Below are 15,344 nucleotides of genomic sequence, written 5' to 3' on the forward strand. Positions count from 1 at the left end.
CACCAAAATATTAATGGAAATGTATATGAAAACATGCAAAAAGTGGTTTATTTATGATCCTTATAACTGTTGAAACTGCCTTTTAAGAGCTTAAACATAAATGAATTTAATTATTATATCTGTATTTAACTAGTACTTGAATTTTTATTCCTGAGACATAATCCTTTACCACATAGATTATAAATATGGCAACAGACACGGTTTCTAAGCAACATACATTAGAAAGAATAAGATACTTTTTTTCTTTGACATGCTTCTTACCTTTGAACCAAATATCTATTGGAAAATATTTGAATCATGTTTTTATGCATCTCTTAGATGTTTGCTACTTTTCTTACAAAATGAGAATAGTCATGTTAGATTATTTCATTACTAGCCTTTGTTTTCTCCTGGTGGTTCCATTTTACTTGGTATATTCTAAATTCATGCATGAAGTCGTCAAAAAACACAATTTTGTTGTTCTCTCAAATCCAGTAGTCATTCAGGAAGCTCCATATTTTGACCAGGAGGTGCGAGCTGCTGTAGTATACTTAGAAATGAGTTTTTCATGTGCCTCTTCCCTTCTTCGGTGACTCCATTTAAGTCTGGGTCCATTCCATTGGCTGCTTCCTCTAGATTGTGAGGCCTGATTTCCTCCCATGCTTCTGACACCCTGTTTGTTTGTACTGCCGACTCCCCACTGAGGGCTGCCCACCGATTGTGCCATGCTGTGTTCCTGTTTTATGGGGAAATGTTCATGTGTGGCTGCTGTGTTTGATATTAAATCTGAGATGAACTTCAGGAGGTTTCCTGCTTTTTATTAAAAATGATTTTGGCTAGGGGCTGTGTTATCTTGTTCATAAATCAGGCATTCTCAGAGATTTAATAATTTAGAATTCACATGAGCATTTCACATGAGCATTTGGGGGAATAAACATTTCTTTTCTCTGTTAAAGCTGCCTCTTAACTTTCCTTTTTTCTTTTTTTCCCCTTTTTCCTTTTCAGTGCTTCCATTTATTTATTTTTTTAAGTCTTCTTTGGGGAGGTTTGTAAAGATTTATCTCACGGCTATGGAAATAATGTAAGAGGAAGAGTCAAAATGATAGCTTTGTTTGGTTGAAATACTTTAAATATGAGGAAGTTTTGTGAGTCTTTCTCATTACTATTGGAGACAAGCTTTTATTGTAATTCTTTTGGGTTTTTTTTTTTTTTTTTTAAATCTCAAGTTATATCTTCCAAAGTAGTTATCCTCTCTCTCTGTTTTAATGAATCATTTCTTTTAGGACATGTCCTAGAAATAAAAGGTTGATAAAAAACCAACAAACAAAAATAACAGAGGCCAAAGTGGCCGGGAACTCTTTCTGTAGGAGGTTACAAGCTACATGAAAAGCAGAGTTATCCTTGAGGGTGACAAACAGTTCTGGCAATGACTCTCAAAAACGTTTACACTGGAGATTTAGAGTAAACACTTTGAGGGCACTTTGTAATGCCCAGTGAATGGCCTTACACTCTTTGTAGAATTTGGTGACTATGAATACATAAATAAAGATATTTGAAAAGTTTCTTAGGAGTTAGAAGATATTTCGTTTTGTTGTTTTCTCATTAAAAATAGTAGTGAAAGGGAGTATTGGGGTGGGAGTGTATTAGAAAAAGGAGGAAAGATTTCTCTGAGGGGGAGACTTTGATCTGAGGCTAACTGTCAAGAATGAGGCAACCATGTGAAAATCTAGGGGTACGGGGGAGACCTGTGTTCCAGGGAGAGGACACCCGTGCCTTGTCCTTTTTGAATTTTAGATTCCATGAGAGAATACATTTTTGTTGTGGTTGATGTCTTTATCCCTTTACTTATGTCTAGCATAAGAAGATATTTGGTAAGCATTGGTTAAATGAATGAACTCTCTATAAAGCACTTTGATAAATGCAAATGGCAATATCCTTAATAATATTACCACAAATGTCCTCCTGAAATTCAGATGATGTTTACAAAGTTGTTTGCAGTAAAGTTTTGATAAAGCTAAAGGCATAAAATACAAAGACTTATGAAGACAGTCCATGAGCATCTGTGATAATACAGTCCACGCATGTTACATTCTGGAGGTCTGACCTGATCTGCAGACTCCATTTTAGAATCTGGAAGGGTGGACTGGCCACGGATCCTTTAAATGATCTGCTGTAATGATCAGCTTTTTTCAGCCAGGCTGACCCTTTGCAGTTGTAGTGATGGAAGGTGATTTAATGTGCTGGTTGAGGATAGAACCCCATCTTTAGAACCCAAGAGAAGAGATTGGAAGGTGGGCATCCTGTTCTCCCCTCGCAATGGCAGGCAGAACAAGGCAAAGGCAGGCCTTTCCTTTGATGCTCTGGCACAGGAACCAGTGCTCAATTGAGTTTTCAAAGTCTTCTGTTAAACAGTCTTTATGGCTTAGCTTTACTTGCCAAAGTGATTGGATAATGAACTTTTAAGTGAAGTGGACTTGAGACTTCATTTGTTCAATGCCTGCTTCAACCGATGAGGACGTTTAAGCCCAGAGAGAACCAGTGGTACCCTGGGTCCCTGCTAGTGACTGGGACATGACTAGATTCAGCCGTTACATTAAAGTCCGGAGAGTTTTCCGTAATTTTCTGAAATCAAGTTAAAGCAGATATCAAAGGCAAAACTCCAGAGAAGAGATGCAGCAAATTTACACTTGGGATGGTACATGTAATCATTTTCTTGGTTATAATTGGGGAATGGGGTAGAGGGGAAATATGGAAGAGAAGGGAAATTAAGCAGTGGGTGAATATCAGGGCCACTGCTGCTTCCCCAGGACAGATAGTCCCTCTGCCATTGCACACCGTGGGGGACTTCAGGATATTGTCCCTGGAGAGAGACTTGCCTTGGAATCTTTGTAGTCTAAGAAAAGGCATGGTAAGTATAAAATGAATGCACAAAAGCTTGTTTTTCAAAAGATTTGACGTTTGAGCTGAAAGATAAAAGATCACAACATTTCCATTTCTGCCGGGAATATGAATCTTTGTAAACGGACAGCCTGAGGAGAGCAGCGGGCCAGCTTGCAGGAGGGTTTGCTGTTCTGTGGGCCTCTGTGACCTTTTCAGGGAGCCGCCAACTGTTCCAATCAGAAGTCTCCATCACTTTCTTGATGATGACAGGTCATCTCTCTAAATCGGCAGGGTTCTTAGCCCATCCACTCTATTCCTTCTCATCTTCTCTTTTCTCGACTGCTCCATTAAGCTTCCGGGTTATGTTCTCTGAGGCCCTGCCATGTGGATTTACCACTTTGACTAAAACCAGGTAGCTGTTGGCTCTCCCATCAACTTCACAGATTTTCTACTGAGAATTTTCCCCTCAATTATCCTAAGTACAAATAGGAATTTGTTGCACTGAAAAATTATTTTCAACTTTATGGGGTCAAATATATACAGACATAGCTACATAATCATTTATATATAGACACTTTGTGAAACTAAGTCACATATTTTTAATACCATAGGAAACCAGCGTTGGGTCCAAAAAATGATCTCAAGACATCATTTGACTTGTAGAATCTAGAGCAGTCATTTTAAAACTATTTGAAAGCCCGAGATCACCTAATTTGTCTGGCAGAATATTAATACATAAAACGTGTAAAAGAGGACTGATCTGGTAAAAGTGAGTGAGAACAGGGTAGTCTATAATCCTATCAATTGTCCAACTTCTATTTCAATTTCCAGAACACCCTGTTGGAAAGCTAGATATCTACCCGACCACCAGGTATCAAAGTAAAATGATTACTAATAATTAGACTTGTTATTGTTGATCAGAAATATTGAATTCGTTTTTGGTGGTAGAAGCAGTAGCTCATTTGTCATAGTTGAATGTCCCCATATTGACCCGTTTCTTATTGTGTGGCTGGTCAGAAATGTGGCTGGACCTGATGTATGTGTGTCTAGTAGAAGTGTTATCAGCTCCTTCTAAGACATGTGTGTATGAGGAAATTTTTATTCTAATTCCCATTTACTTGCCAAAGTGGATATATTTATTTAATGTTGCCTAGTTCTTAGTATAGTTATTTAGCATTGCATTCATTGTCTTATTATGTATTCTTATGCAAAATGAGGGGCAATTGTGCTTTGATCTTTGTTGGACTGGTGGGAATTGTCAGAAGTGCAGGAGATTTTATATTTCAAAATAGTGAACAATGGGCTCTGTCTTTGCTCTGTTTCTGGGAAGTTTGAATAATAAATTTTTCACTATCCTAGCTTTTTCAGATATAAATGTTTTTATTTGATTTTTGTCATTTGGGGCATTATTTTATGAATTTTATATCATGTACTGGTTTCTTATAAAACAATATAGTACAGGATAAAATTTAATGAGGACCCATTTTAAGTCTTATGTACACTAATTAGTTGAGATTTACAAAAAGTCTTGATATAATGAAGCCCTTCAGTTTTTTATTAGTTAGGGTAATGCCAGCTGCTGTAACATGCAAACCCTACGTTTTAAATGGCTTTAAGCAATTGAGAGTTTAAATTTTAAATCACGTGACAGTCCATTGTTGGTGTCACTGGCTGACTGGTGGGCTTTCTTACACATGTTGGTTCTGTGACCCAGATTCTTTCCATGGTGTGGCTTTGCCACTCTATATATCCTCTGCAGGTAACTGTCAGTTAGCGAAAGGGGATAAGGCAACCCGCTTCTCAATCACCTTGGCCTTCAGTTGCCACATTGACACACAAGAATGAGTCACAGTCGATACAAGAGATTCTGGGAAATGTAGTCTCAAGAATAACTTTTACTTTGGAAAGAGGAACACAGAATGGGGGTGGGTAGTTAATTGTCTCAGCCATACATCTGAAGCTCGGGACTCCGTTATAAAAAGTGGTTCACTGAGGTGTTGCATTACCTTAGTACACGTTAGACCAAATCCTGAGCAAAATAATGAAAATGTAAAAGGTATATTGTAAAAACAATGTAACAAAAATAAGTATTGACCATTAGTGTGAAACTTTATTGTTATTAAAATATTTTATCTTAGTAATTTAATTGCTAACATTTTATTGGAAACCAATTTTGTTTTTGTACACTCAAACTTGCCTACTAATATATTTATGTTTACCCATGATAAATATGGATAACTGTAATATATCTGGAAGACACACTAAATCTAAAGAAAATGAGAAAAAATGAGATGCAGACAATGCAAATTTTTTACTTGTATGAAATACAAGCAAATGAAAATTTACTCTCAAGCTACATTTTGCTGAATAATTTTATTTAGGCATGAATTTATTCTAATAGGATTAAAAAACAAAGTATTTTGAGGGCTAAAAATGCTCATGCTAATACTTCTGACTGCTTATTACTCTGTTCCTGAATTGTAAGTTTTAGTGCATTTTTCCATTTTACTTTATTTTTCTATGTGGTTTTGCTGCACTTTTCTCCCTTTTTTATGTGTCCATGTACATTTTTCCACCAGCCTCCTTCAGCCCTGCAGTCTTTTAATCTGTGTCTGTTCATTTCTTACATCTTCCTACAGGTCTCTCTGTCTACTCTTTTTGTTTATGGAGTTCTTCATCTGTGGACAATGGAGAATGGTGAGATTGAGATTAGACATGAGTGTCTAATTAGACACTGAGGAATTGAAATTTAAAATGTCTCAGTGAAAACACCCATAGCCTTGCCAGGGTACTGTAAGACGCGGAGGGCAGGTGTCTAATGCTCGAAATCAGTGGGGACACTGTGTACCTTTATGTGACAATCTGCTTGTCACATCACTGTTCAGCCTTGGCCCAGAAATTGTCATTAAGTTAGAACACGAACCACAGACATTTAAGAATGTTCATAAATAGGTATATTGAATGTATTCTTCGTCTCTCGCTACATTTCTTTCCTTTCAGTACAACCCACGCCATTCCCCCAAGTACTTGCTGTGTCTCCTTCAATGCATTTCTTTTAAAATGTTACTAACAGCCAATCCCCACTCATGGGAGATAACTACAGATACAGTGATAGCACTTAATGACAATGAGGCAAAATCACTGAAAACACACAAAGAAATTTGTGTAATTCCAGTTATCTGTAATCTAATTGTTTCAACTCCAGAAAATGATCAAGAACACTTATTTGTAATTCAATCCTTGCTAAAAATGTCAGAAATCACACAGCCAGATAGGACAGCTCCATGTCTAGGGGTCTCTGGAGAGTTTGGAATAAGTAAGAGTCAGGAAGGTGTGTAAAAACGTATGGAAGAAAAATCATGTGAATGAAAAATCCAGATAGATTTTCTTTGAGATATACTCTTATTTATCTTTTTGTCTGTAATACATGACTGAAGTTTGAGGAGTGAGATAAAATTAACAGAAGTGGTAACAAAATAAATAGTAATTCTGCAAAAAAAAATTGTAGATCAAAAAGATATAAGAGATGCTCGAGTAATTTCTGGGTCAGATCTACAGAAATGCTTTCAAGGTCTCTGTGGGGTCATTATAATGAAATTGTGAAATTATAAAATGTGTGATTCTAAAATAAATACTTGGAATCAAAAGATGCTTAATATAATTTTAAATGTTATACTTTATGTGGAAATGAATCAGAGTAGTGATTCATAAACAAATATATAAACAAATAGTCCCTAGTTTACTAACAGAATTAAAAAACACTGAAAATCCCTGTTTTCCTTTTTTTTTTTGGTATCTCACATATTAAGAAGTTTGCCATTTTCTTGCCCTTTTTAATCCCTGTTTTTATTCCTTCTTCCTTTTTCCTGAATGCCAAGTACATGTGTTAAAATATTAATGATTTTTAAATAGAAAATGTGAAGCATCAACCACTTCTCTCAGAAGACTCCAGAACACACAAGAGTAGGTTTTAACAGAACTGTCATCACACCCAGCCCAGGGCTCAGAGACAATTTTTGATGCCCCAGGATCAATGAGTTCTATGGTCGCCATTGTCTGTATTCAACACAGGGAATTGTAAACTTATTTTGGTTCACACACATTTCAGAAGATTTTGTTCAAGTTATAAAACAATTTTAGTAATATCCTAAATTCAAGTGATTACAGAATTACTCATATGATCTGCATATCAGAAATCCCTGTGATCTTCAGGTGTGTTCAACTCTCTGGAGAATTAAGCTAGGTTTACTTATTCTGTTTTCATGGCAAGAGTCTTTTTAGCCAATAGGAAGCACTGGAAACAAGGGTTATTTCTGATGCTCTATTATGGTTGCAAAGTGCATTTAAAAAATGTAACCCACGCTGCATTATTTGCAAGTGTATTTTTGTGGTGACTGTTAGCTGCATAGGAAAAATACTTGGCTTAAAATAAGTCACATTGTAACAATCAGCCTTCTGATGTTTTTGTCACTTAGAACACATATTTGTCAGCATGTACGGATCATAGGGACCTTGTACATAGAGTGAAGGTAGGCACAAAGCAGCCATGATGTGATATCATAGATGGGGAACTTAGAGCTGGAAGAGCTAGGTTCAAGTTCTACTCCTTCTATTCACTGCTTTTGTGACCTTGGCCGTGTCACTAATCCTTCTGAGCATTGGTTCCCATGTTTGAAAATGGGGATATTACCTCCAATTTCTATGGGTTGTTGTAAATTTTGTTAATTATTCATACTGTAGCTCATTCCACCAAGGATTTGAAATGACATGTATATTTGAAGATAAACTGTATTTTCTAGCGCTTTGTAGATTATACAAACATAAAGTACCAGCCATTACTGTTGGGAGCATTGGATTCCTGGGGAGGTCTGTCCCTTAGAATGAAAGCGCTTCTAACCAGATGTTCCAGAGACTTCCATTTAATAATTTAAAATGAAACAAATATTTATCCATGTGTGACATAGGCTGGTTATGTTATAGATGCCAACTTAAACCTACAAAGAAAAGAAAACTACCCAAGACCTTTTGATTGAAGACCATTTGCAACTAATAAAAACATCAGATTCTCACATACTTGATGCCTGTTATTTGAAAAGACTATACATAATGGCAAAAAGCTCTTAAGGCTTAAGTAACTCTTTTCAATATGTTTGCGTTTTGTTACTCATAACAAGCATGCACAAATATTTGAGAAAGCGTAGGTGTGAGTCATTTTTACTCAGCTTATAGACAATGCTTCTGTTGTGCTTAGAATTAGTGGCTACCTCACAATCACATGGAGGTTTTGAAATATCAGTGGCCTACCAGTTCCTTTAGTTCCTTTTATTATGTGTGCCATTCGCTTTAATCTTGGGTTACTAACCATGCTTATCTGCCCTCTGCATCTAAAGCCTTCAGAAAGATTGCTCTGGCATGGCCTAATAGCTTTTATCAGCTCACCCAGTGGCTCTTAAGCTTTGATGCTTGAAACCCAGGAGTTAACCACATGATGCCAAGCCCTTCTGAACCAGTCAACTGCTTTCCTGAGCAAATGATTGCTGTTTATCTCAAGGCAGCCGTGGGAACTCCTCTCCTCCTTTCCTTTGTCAAAGTGAAATAGAACCTCAGGACAGAAGATAGTGGTTGTTTTGCCACACTCCCTCTAATTTCCTAGGGCTTAATTTTACACATAGAGTAATTATCGGCCTGTTATGAATTGCGTTAAGGTTAGACCCTCTCTCTCCTGGCCTATATTTTAAGCTCCTTTGATTTCTTTTCCCCCTCCAATATCTATATAGTATATTTGACTGAGGGCAAAATTGTTAATACTCTGGTTCAGTTTATCTGACAAGCATGCTTACTTTTCCTCCTTTTCTACAAAAGTTGTCTAGGGAAATTAAGTTAGCCCCCATTGTCTTTAAAAAACAAACAAACAAAAGCCCTACTTCCTAAATGGTAAAACTATACATTACAGTTCATGTTACACAGGAAAACTATAAAAATCATGGAATAAGGTGTTCCCCCCCCTCCTTTATAGTAGATGAAACTGCATTTTCAGTGACTACATGAGAAATACAGTCTTGATAAGAGCTCTCCACTAAACATTATGTTAGGCAGTTATGATTTCTTGGAAAATTAATAGAGTCTGAGGACACATATGCAGAAGAGAGCGTACGCTTTAGTGGTTCAAATGCTTGGGCTTCGAGGTACGGTGATCCGCAGCTGAACTCTGCGTTTCCACTTACAGTTGTGGATCTTTGCACAGTTATTTAAATTCCAAGACTCCATTTCCTCACATGGAAAACGGTGATGATGTTTCCAACTTACAGTATTTTGAAGGATAAAATGAGGCAAATATGTAAAGTGCCTAATGAAATGTGGGCACATAACAGACACCACATACATGGCAGTAGCTGCTGCTGTTGTTTTTCTTATTGACAAGCTGAGAAAAAAAAGAAAAGGAAAACTAACCCAGGAGGTTAGATATTTTTTTTTTTCTTTTTAAGGATTTTTTTCTGCTTAGATCAATTTAGAAAACCTTCCTCAGAAGGACCATAATCTCCAGGCAGGAAACAGACCAGGAGGTGGGCATGGAAGAATTGGGCTGAGATTCTAGATTCTATGCTGAGCGCGCCACAGCCCAAATGTGAGACTTACTATTTTCTGCTATTTGAAAGCATCATCTGATGGGACAGGACTACCTGTCCCGGACAGGTTAGGTTACTTCAGTGCATTTAACAGTAAGTCACCTCACGTTTTATTACCAGAACCTTTCAATTTCTTAATCGTTTCTTAATTTCTTGTCTTTATACTAATCTTGCAAGGAACAGAGAGCGTCGCTCTCTCCCTCTCTGCTTCTTTCCTCCACAGAAAGAACTTAAGACCCCATTTGGGGATATTACAAAGCTGAAATGGTCAAATTTTAAATAATACGATGAGTATTTGAAAAGCAGCATATAGACCTTCATGTTGACCTTCTCACCCCTTGGCATGGCCATATCACCCTTCGTTCAAATAAGCAGACTCCATCTCTAATTTGCCCTGTGCCATTCACTCCTTTGTAATTAATTGGCCCAGTGATTTCCTTTGCTTCAGTTTAGCATTTATCAATCACAACTAGCAATGCATGTTATGGTGCTAGCAGAAAATTCCACAGGACCCTCTGCACCCCGGGAAAAAGGAACATCTGCTCCTTTCCCTTTAGGGTGCTGCGATTTAGAGGTCAGTGTGTTTCCCCATCAAGGCTTAAGGCTTTGGGGATCAGGGGAGTGCCAGGCTCCAAGCAGCATGGTGAATGGCAGTTGCTGACTGGCTATGCTGGCCTGTTCTCAACAGGGGATGGAGCTGTTCTGCATAATGAGCTGGGACTTAGTGTGCTAAACATGTCCAGCTTAGGGGGGAGGCAGGCCTTCCCTTCCCCCACCCACCTCCCCTTTTCCTGGTTCTAAACTGTATTTTCATCTTGGAAGAAATTATATTGAGGTCTTCATTAGCGGCAACCAGCAGGGTTAAGGCTCCTTAAGGGCTGATAAGCTCTATGGCTAAAAAAAAAACCCCATCAGCCTTTATACAGGGAGCTGAAGGTTTAAGTTGCTTGAACTGGAAAGACTCTGCAGAGGTGATTATGTTAAGTAAGTAATGTGTATCGATAACATGGAATCAAATTATCAGGGTCAGTAACTTCCTGGCTTTCCCAGTGCATTAAATGAAGACCTAACATTGCCATGTGCTTGCTACTTCTTGATGCCACATGGTGTCAGCACTGTCTGGTCATATGTACTGCACAGCATGTCACCTCTAATTTCATGGGATTATCTGCACTGTTGCTTTAATAGATACTCAGTATCTTGAGCTTCCTTTGAACTCACAGCGGGGCAGTGCAAAGTCTTTTGTGATCATTTATTTCTGTGCTTCTTGTGGTATGTACCAAATTATTATTACCGTCATTTAGAAAGATACATCTTGCTCTCCTGCTTCCAAACATGCGTGCTTATTTGCTGGTAAGGGAAGCTCCTGAAGGGGAAAATACCCTGAATGTGAAAGACCTTTTTGGGGACTACTTGAGAAAGCTGTTAAGTCAGTGAATTACTATCAGAAAGGTATTGAGGACAGTCATTCTCAAAGTGTGGTCCTCTGGCCTGCAGCCAGGAACTGGTTAGAATTGCAAAGCCTACTGAATCAGAACTCCGACATGAGCTCAACAATCTGTGTGTAACATGCCTTCCAGGGGGTACACAATCCAGTGAGAGAAATACTGCTGTAGCATTTGTGGAGTAGAAGAATGGGATGGACCCATCTGTTCTGGGGGTCGAACAGTAGACAAGACAACTGAAGGGTCTGCCCCTATGGACCTTACTCCATTACAAAGGAAAGTGTGGTACTTCATCCCGATGAAATGTTTATAGATACCCAACAGAGCCTATAATTTTCATACATACCATTTAACATTTTTGTTTGAATCAGCCTATTATTGTCTTTGGATGCAGAGAATGACTAACAGAAGATGACTAATAAGCAATTCCTTGGTGCATTTCAGAACTATCCCCCTCGCCATATGTATATCCATGGCCATCGTCACTGTTGGCTACGTGCTCACAAATGTGGCCTACTTCACGACCATTAGTGGTGAGGAGCTCTTGCTTTCAAATGCAGTGGCAGTGGTAAGTCCAAGTTGGGGAAATGCCGATTTGAATTTAGGTTAATGAGTTGATGCAATTTCATAGTAGTTCCTTCAGCAGAAAGTGTTGTGAAATGCAGTAATCTTTTCTTGACCTGAACGATAATGAATATTTAAAAATTTAGAACATGGCTTAGCATATTCCATTTAAGTAATATAGCTAAAATCCTATATGATTTCTCTGTAGTGTTAATTTCATGTAACACATTTCCACATATACATGTTGAATAAAAGGCATTATTCTTCCAACACATATTTAAGGATAAGTGGGCAGTTACTGAATTTAAATGAATTCATTTTATTTTATGGGCAAATTGCAGTTTATTCTGTACTCTTTCTTGTTTGTAAACTTTTCTGATGCTAAAATATTTTTCCCAAAGTACTACTTAAAGATTTCCAGGAAGACCATACATGTTTGTTTTTTCTCATATATCCTTTCGAATACTAGTCAAAGGATATTATTAATTTTGGGAAATGCTGAGTTATTCAGACATAAACACGTCATAGTTAGAGTACTTCTTAGGATATTAAAGATGCTTATGTGCATTTTAACTCTCTAAGAAATGGATACTCAAGTTTTAAACATTCCCCAAAATTGATTAGACTTCAGAAACATCTTTGCTCTGAGCAGTCATTTTATGGGACTGTTATGCTGTGACACATACTTTCATTTCGTGTAAAAACTTACCAAGTAAGAAAGCATTCATTCATGACCTTATAATGATGAAGGGTGAAAAAATAACTTCCCATCACTAGATGTCAGCTCCTTTTAAAATAGTCACTATTTCCTCCTATCAGTAACATCCACTGGGAAGAAATTATCTCATTTCATGTTCACTGTATTAAAAAAAAAGACTTCACCCGCTGCTGTAAGTTCTACCAGACATCCAAATGTACAAAGCTTACTGACGTCGGGTCAGACATCTCGTCTCGCTAGACAAAGGGCAACACTTACTCGTTGGGCGTAATGCGGTCCATTAATTACACAGCACCAGCTACATCAAGGACAACTAAAGAATCTCACTTTTTCTTTTTTTTAAATGCATCCTTTATGTCATAGCATAAAAGGAAATTTCGGAAGTTTTGTTTATCTTTTGTGTTTTCTGTGGTTTGAGTTCCTTGGACTTGTGTTTCTTTCTAGTCTAGCCTTTTTATGGGAAACCATAGAGGAAATTGCCAGATACCTGAGATGGAGGGAGTGATTCAATAAATAGAGATTCAGCTGATGTGATTATTCTGGGCAAAAGATTTTCAGAATGGCTCCTAGATATGATACAAGTGATTAAGTCATCTTTTTTTCCCCACCGCATTTTCATGTCATAACATTGGGATTAAAATATGAAGCAAGTATCTGTAATACTTCTCGGTGTATATCTGTATTTCACTATCAAAATGTGGCTTTCCAGGCTAAAAGAGAAGGTACTGTGCAGAATGATTTCTGTCTCCAAAAGGAGACGTTCTGAAGCGACCTTTTTCCATTTACCAGAATGAAAGAAGATTTTTGCCCTAGTTGATAAAGATTCGGCAAATGGATCATTGGTATTTGAAAGTAGAGAGAAGGTGCTTGTTTAAACCTTTGTGCATGGTTTTGCAACAAGCAATGAATGCCATGGTACCTAAATTCTGATTATTGTCTACAGAGTTATTCTGACCCTAACCAAAGGGAAGGATGATAAAACATATACGTATCTGTAGCCTAATAGAAAGTCATAGAGCGAGTTTGGCCTAAACTGTTTCATTTTATTCCACTTTCTGGCAAAGCATTAATTTGCTTCATTCTGTCTTTCACTAGACCTTTTCTGAGCGGCTACTGGGAAAGTTCTCATTAGCAGTTCCGATCTTTGTTGCCCTCTCCTGTTTTGGCTCCATGAATGGTGGTGTATTTGCTGTGTCCAGGTGAGTGAGTTCAAGCATTTCCAGAAATGCATTTCTATTTTTGAGATTTGATGTGATAAGGATAACTTTAAAAAGAAATAGTGCCTTCAAATCTGGTATTTTTAAAGGGATATACAAAATTGAAGTCTTCGTCCAAGTATCAATCGCATATCTTATTCTGCCCAGTAGAGGGCACTGCTCCTCTACTCAAAGTGCAGTCTGAAGCTAGACATGTGGCATTTTTTAACAGTACGTCTACAGAGTCTAACAACAACATTTTATTTCTGGTGATAAAAATCTTCTGTTTCTCTAAAGGTGACAAAGAAAAAAGTAAAGTAAGAAACACCAGAAATCAGCACCCCCACCATCTGTATCCCTTTTGTTTCGTTTGATGCAGAAGTCCTTTCTATTTTAACATAAGGTTAAAACCCAATCAGATAAATATGAATGTTATATGCGTTGTCATCCTTAAAAATGAAGTAGCCAGTTGTTTCCCAGAAAAATGAGTTTCTTTGGGCATAGCAGAGGAATTGCAGTTCAGACATGCGTTCTATGGCGATACCATAGGCAAGTCCTGAGAACAAAGGAGAGCGGCTTACTTTGTAGAGGAAAGGAGGAGCTGGGAGGGGTGGTTTTGAATGAAAGGCCTTTGGAGGAGAGTGAGAGTTCGGGATTGTTGGTAGGCAAGGGGGAAATGTCTTTTCTCCTGCTGGCAGAGTTAAGAAAGCTTCTTCCTGTTGAGGTCTGAGAGGGATGACAAGAGGCAATGCATGATAACTCCCCCTCAAGCCTTTGCAACTCCATTTTAAGTGAGATTTCCTGTACATCTGTGTGTACGTTTGCAGGTGTTGTGTGTGTGTGTGTGTGTGTGTGTGTGTGTGTGTGTGTGTGTGTTGAGTTGGATTGGATTGGATGGATAACACACATACAATGCTACCTAGGAACCTAGAACTAAATTCACCTTCAGCTGTCTATGCATAGGGAGAGCTATGCTGAGTCAGATGTTACTATTGTTTCTCCTCAAAGAAGAATACATACAGTATGTTGGCAGATTTTATAAAATCCTAAGCCAGGTTTCTCAGGATGTATCTCTACCTTATACGAAAAGTAAAATCCAAGTAAGCGCCTAAGAAATGTCAAACCATTTGGTATGAAAAAGATGCATGTTTTCTCTGAGTCTTCTGGTTTTTTCCCTTTGAAATGATCGATGATATAGTCAATTCCACCCCCATTTTTCTCCCATCAGGTTATTCTATGTTGCGTCTCGAGAGGGTCACCTTCCAGAAATCCTGTCCATGATTCACGTCCGCAAGCACACTCCTCTGCCAGCTGTTATTGTTTTGGTAATGCATATTAACCAGGGTATCTAGCTATAACCTTGAATAACAGGTTAGCAAAGAGGATTTCAAAGCAGACTTGAGACTGTGCTTTACCTTCTCACTCATTGCAAAATCAGCTTTATGTATATCACGGGGGAGTTTGGGAGGCGGGATGTTTTCCACAGCTTCCCCATTCGGTATTTCTGATGCATATTTGATGCCACGGAGGCAATAACTGCATCATGTGTCTTTTGTTTTTGTTTTTGTTTGTTTTTACATTTGTAGAAGTTTTTGAGGTCTAAAGAAAAGGATTAGTTTGGCTCCTGTCGTTGACACAGGGCCTCACTGTGAAGGATGCAGAGCAGTAACTCCCAATTCTAATTACGGAAAGGGGAGCTAAAAACTGCAGTCCCAATGTCCCAGATGTCTCATCATAGGCCCCTCATAATGAAATGCACACAAAATTATAGGGACAAAATAGATGAAATCCTAGACGGTGCAATGAGTCTTTGATTAAAACGGAGACATTTGGGAGCAACCCTATAGGGAAGAAAGAAAAGCACCAAAACTTAAACTTGAGCCATAGAATTCTTTATGCAGAGGAGAGTGCCTGTGAAACATGGCATACAAAAGAC

General features: G+C 38.0%; 1 protein-coding gene across 5 annotated transcripts in view; it reads left to right on the plus strand.

Annotated features, from left to right (window-relative positions):
- SLC7A11 (solute carrier family 7 member 11) overlaps window positions 1-15,344 on the plus strand; it is a 386,915-nt gene that overhangs the window by 224,952 nt on the left and 146,619 nt on the right. For all 5 annotated transcript variants that reach the window (XR_016019081.1, XR_016019080.1, XR_016019082.1 and 2 more), the window contains 3 exons: window positions 11,375-11,498; window positions 13,308-13,411; window positions 14,637-14,733. Coding sequence is in view for 1 of the 5 variants with exons in the window: in XM_019730843.3 (XP_019586402.1) it covers window positions 11,375-11,498; window positions 13,308-13,411; window positions 14,637-14,733 (325 nt within the window). In the remaining 4 variants the exon portion in view is untranslated. The remainder of the gene's footprint in view (window positions 1-11,374; window positions 11,499-13,307; window positions 13,412-14,636; window positions 14,734-15,344) is intronic.

The sequence above is a fragment of the Rhinolophus sinicus genome, chromosome 15 (genome assembly GCF_057876585.1).
Source record: "Rhinolophus sinicus isolate RSI-liver-muscle chromosome 15, RSI-T2T, whole genome shotgun sequence".
Lineage (NCBI taxonomy): Eukaryota > Metazoa > Chordata > Mammalia > Chiroptera > Rhinolophidae > Rhinolophus > Rhinolophus sinicus.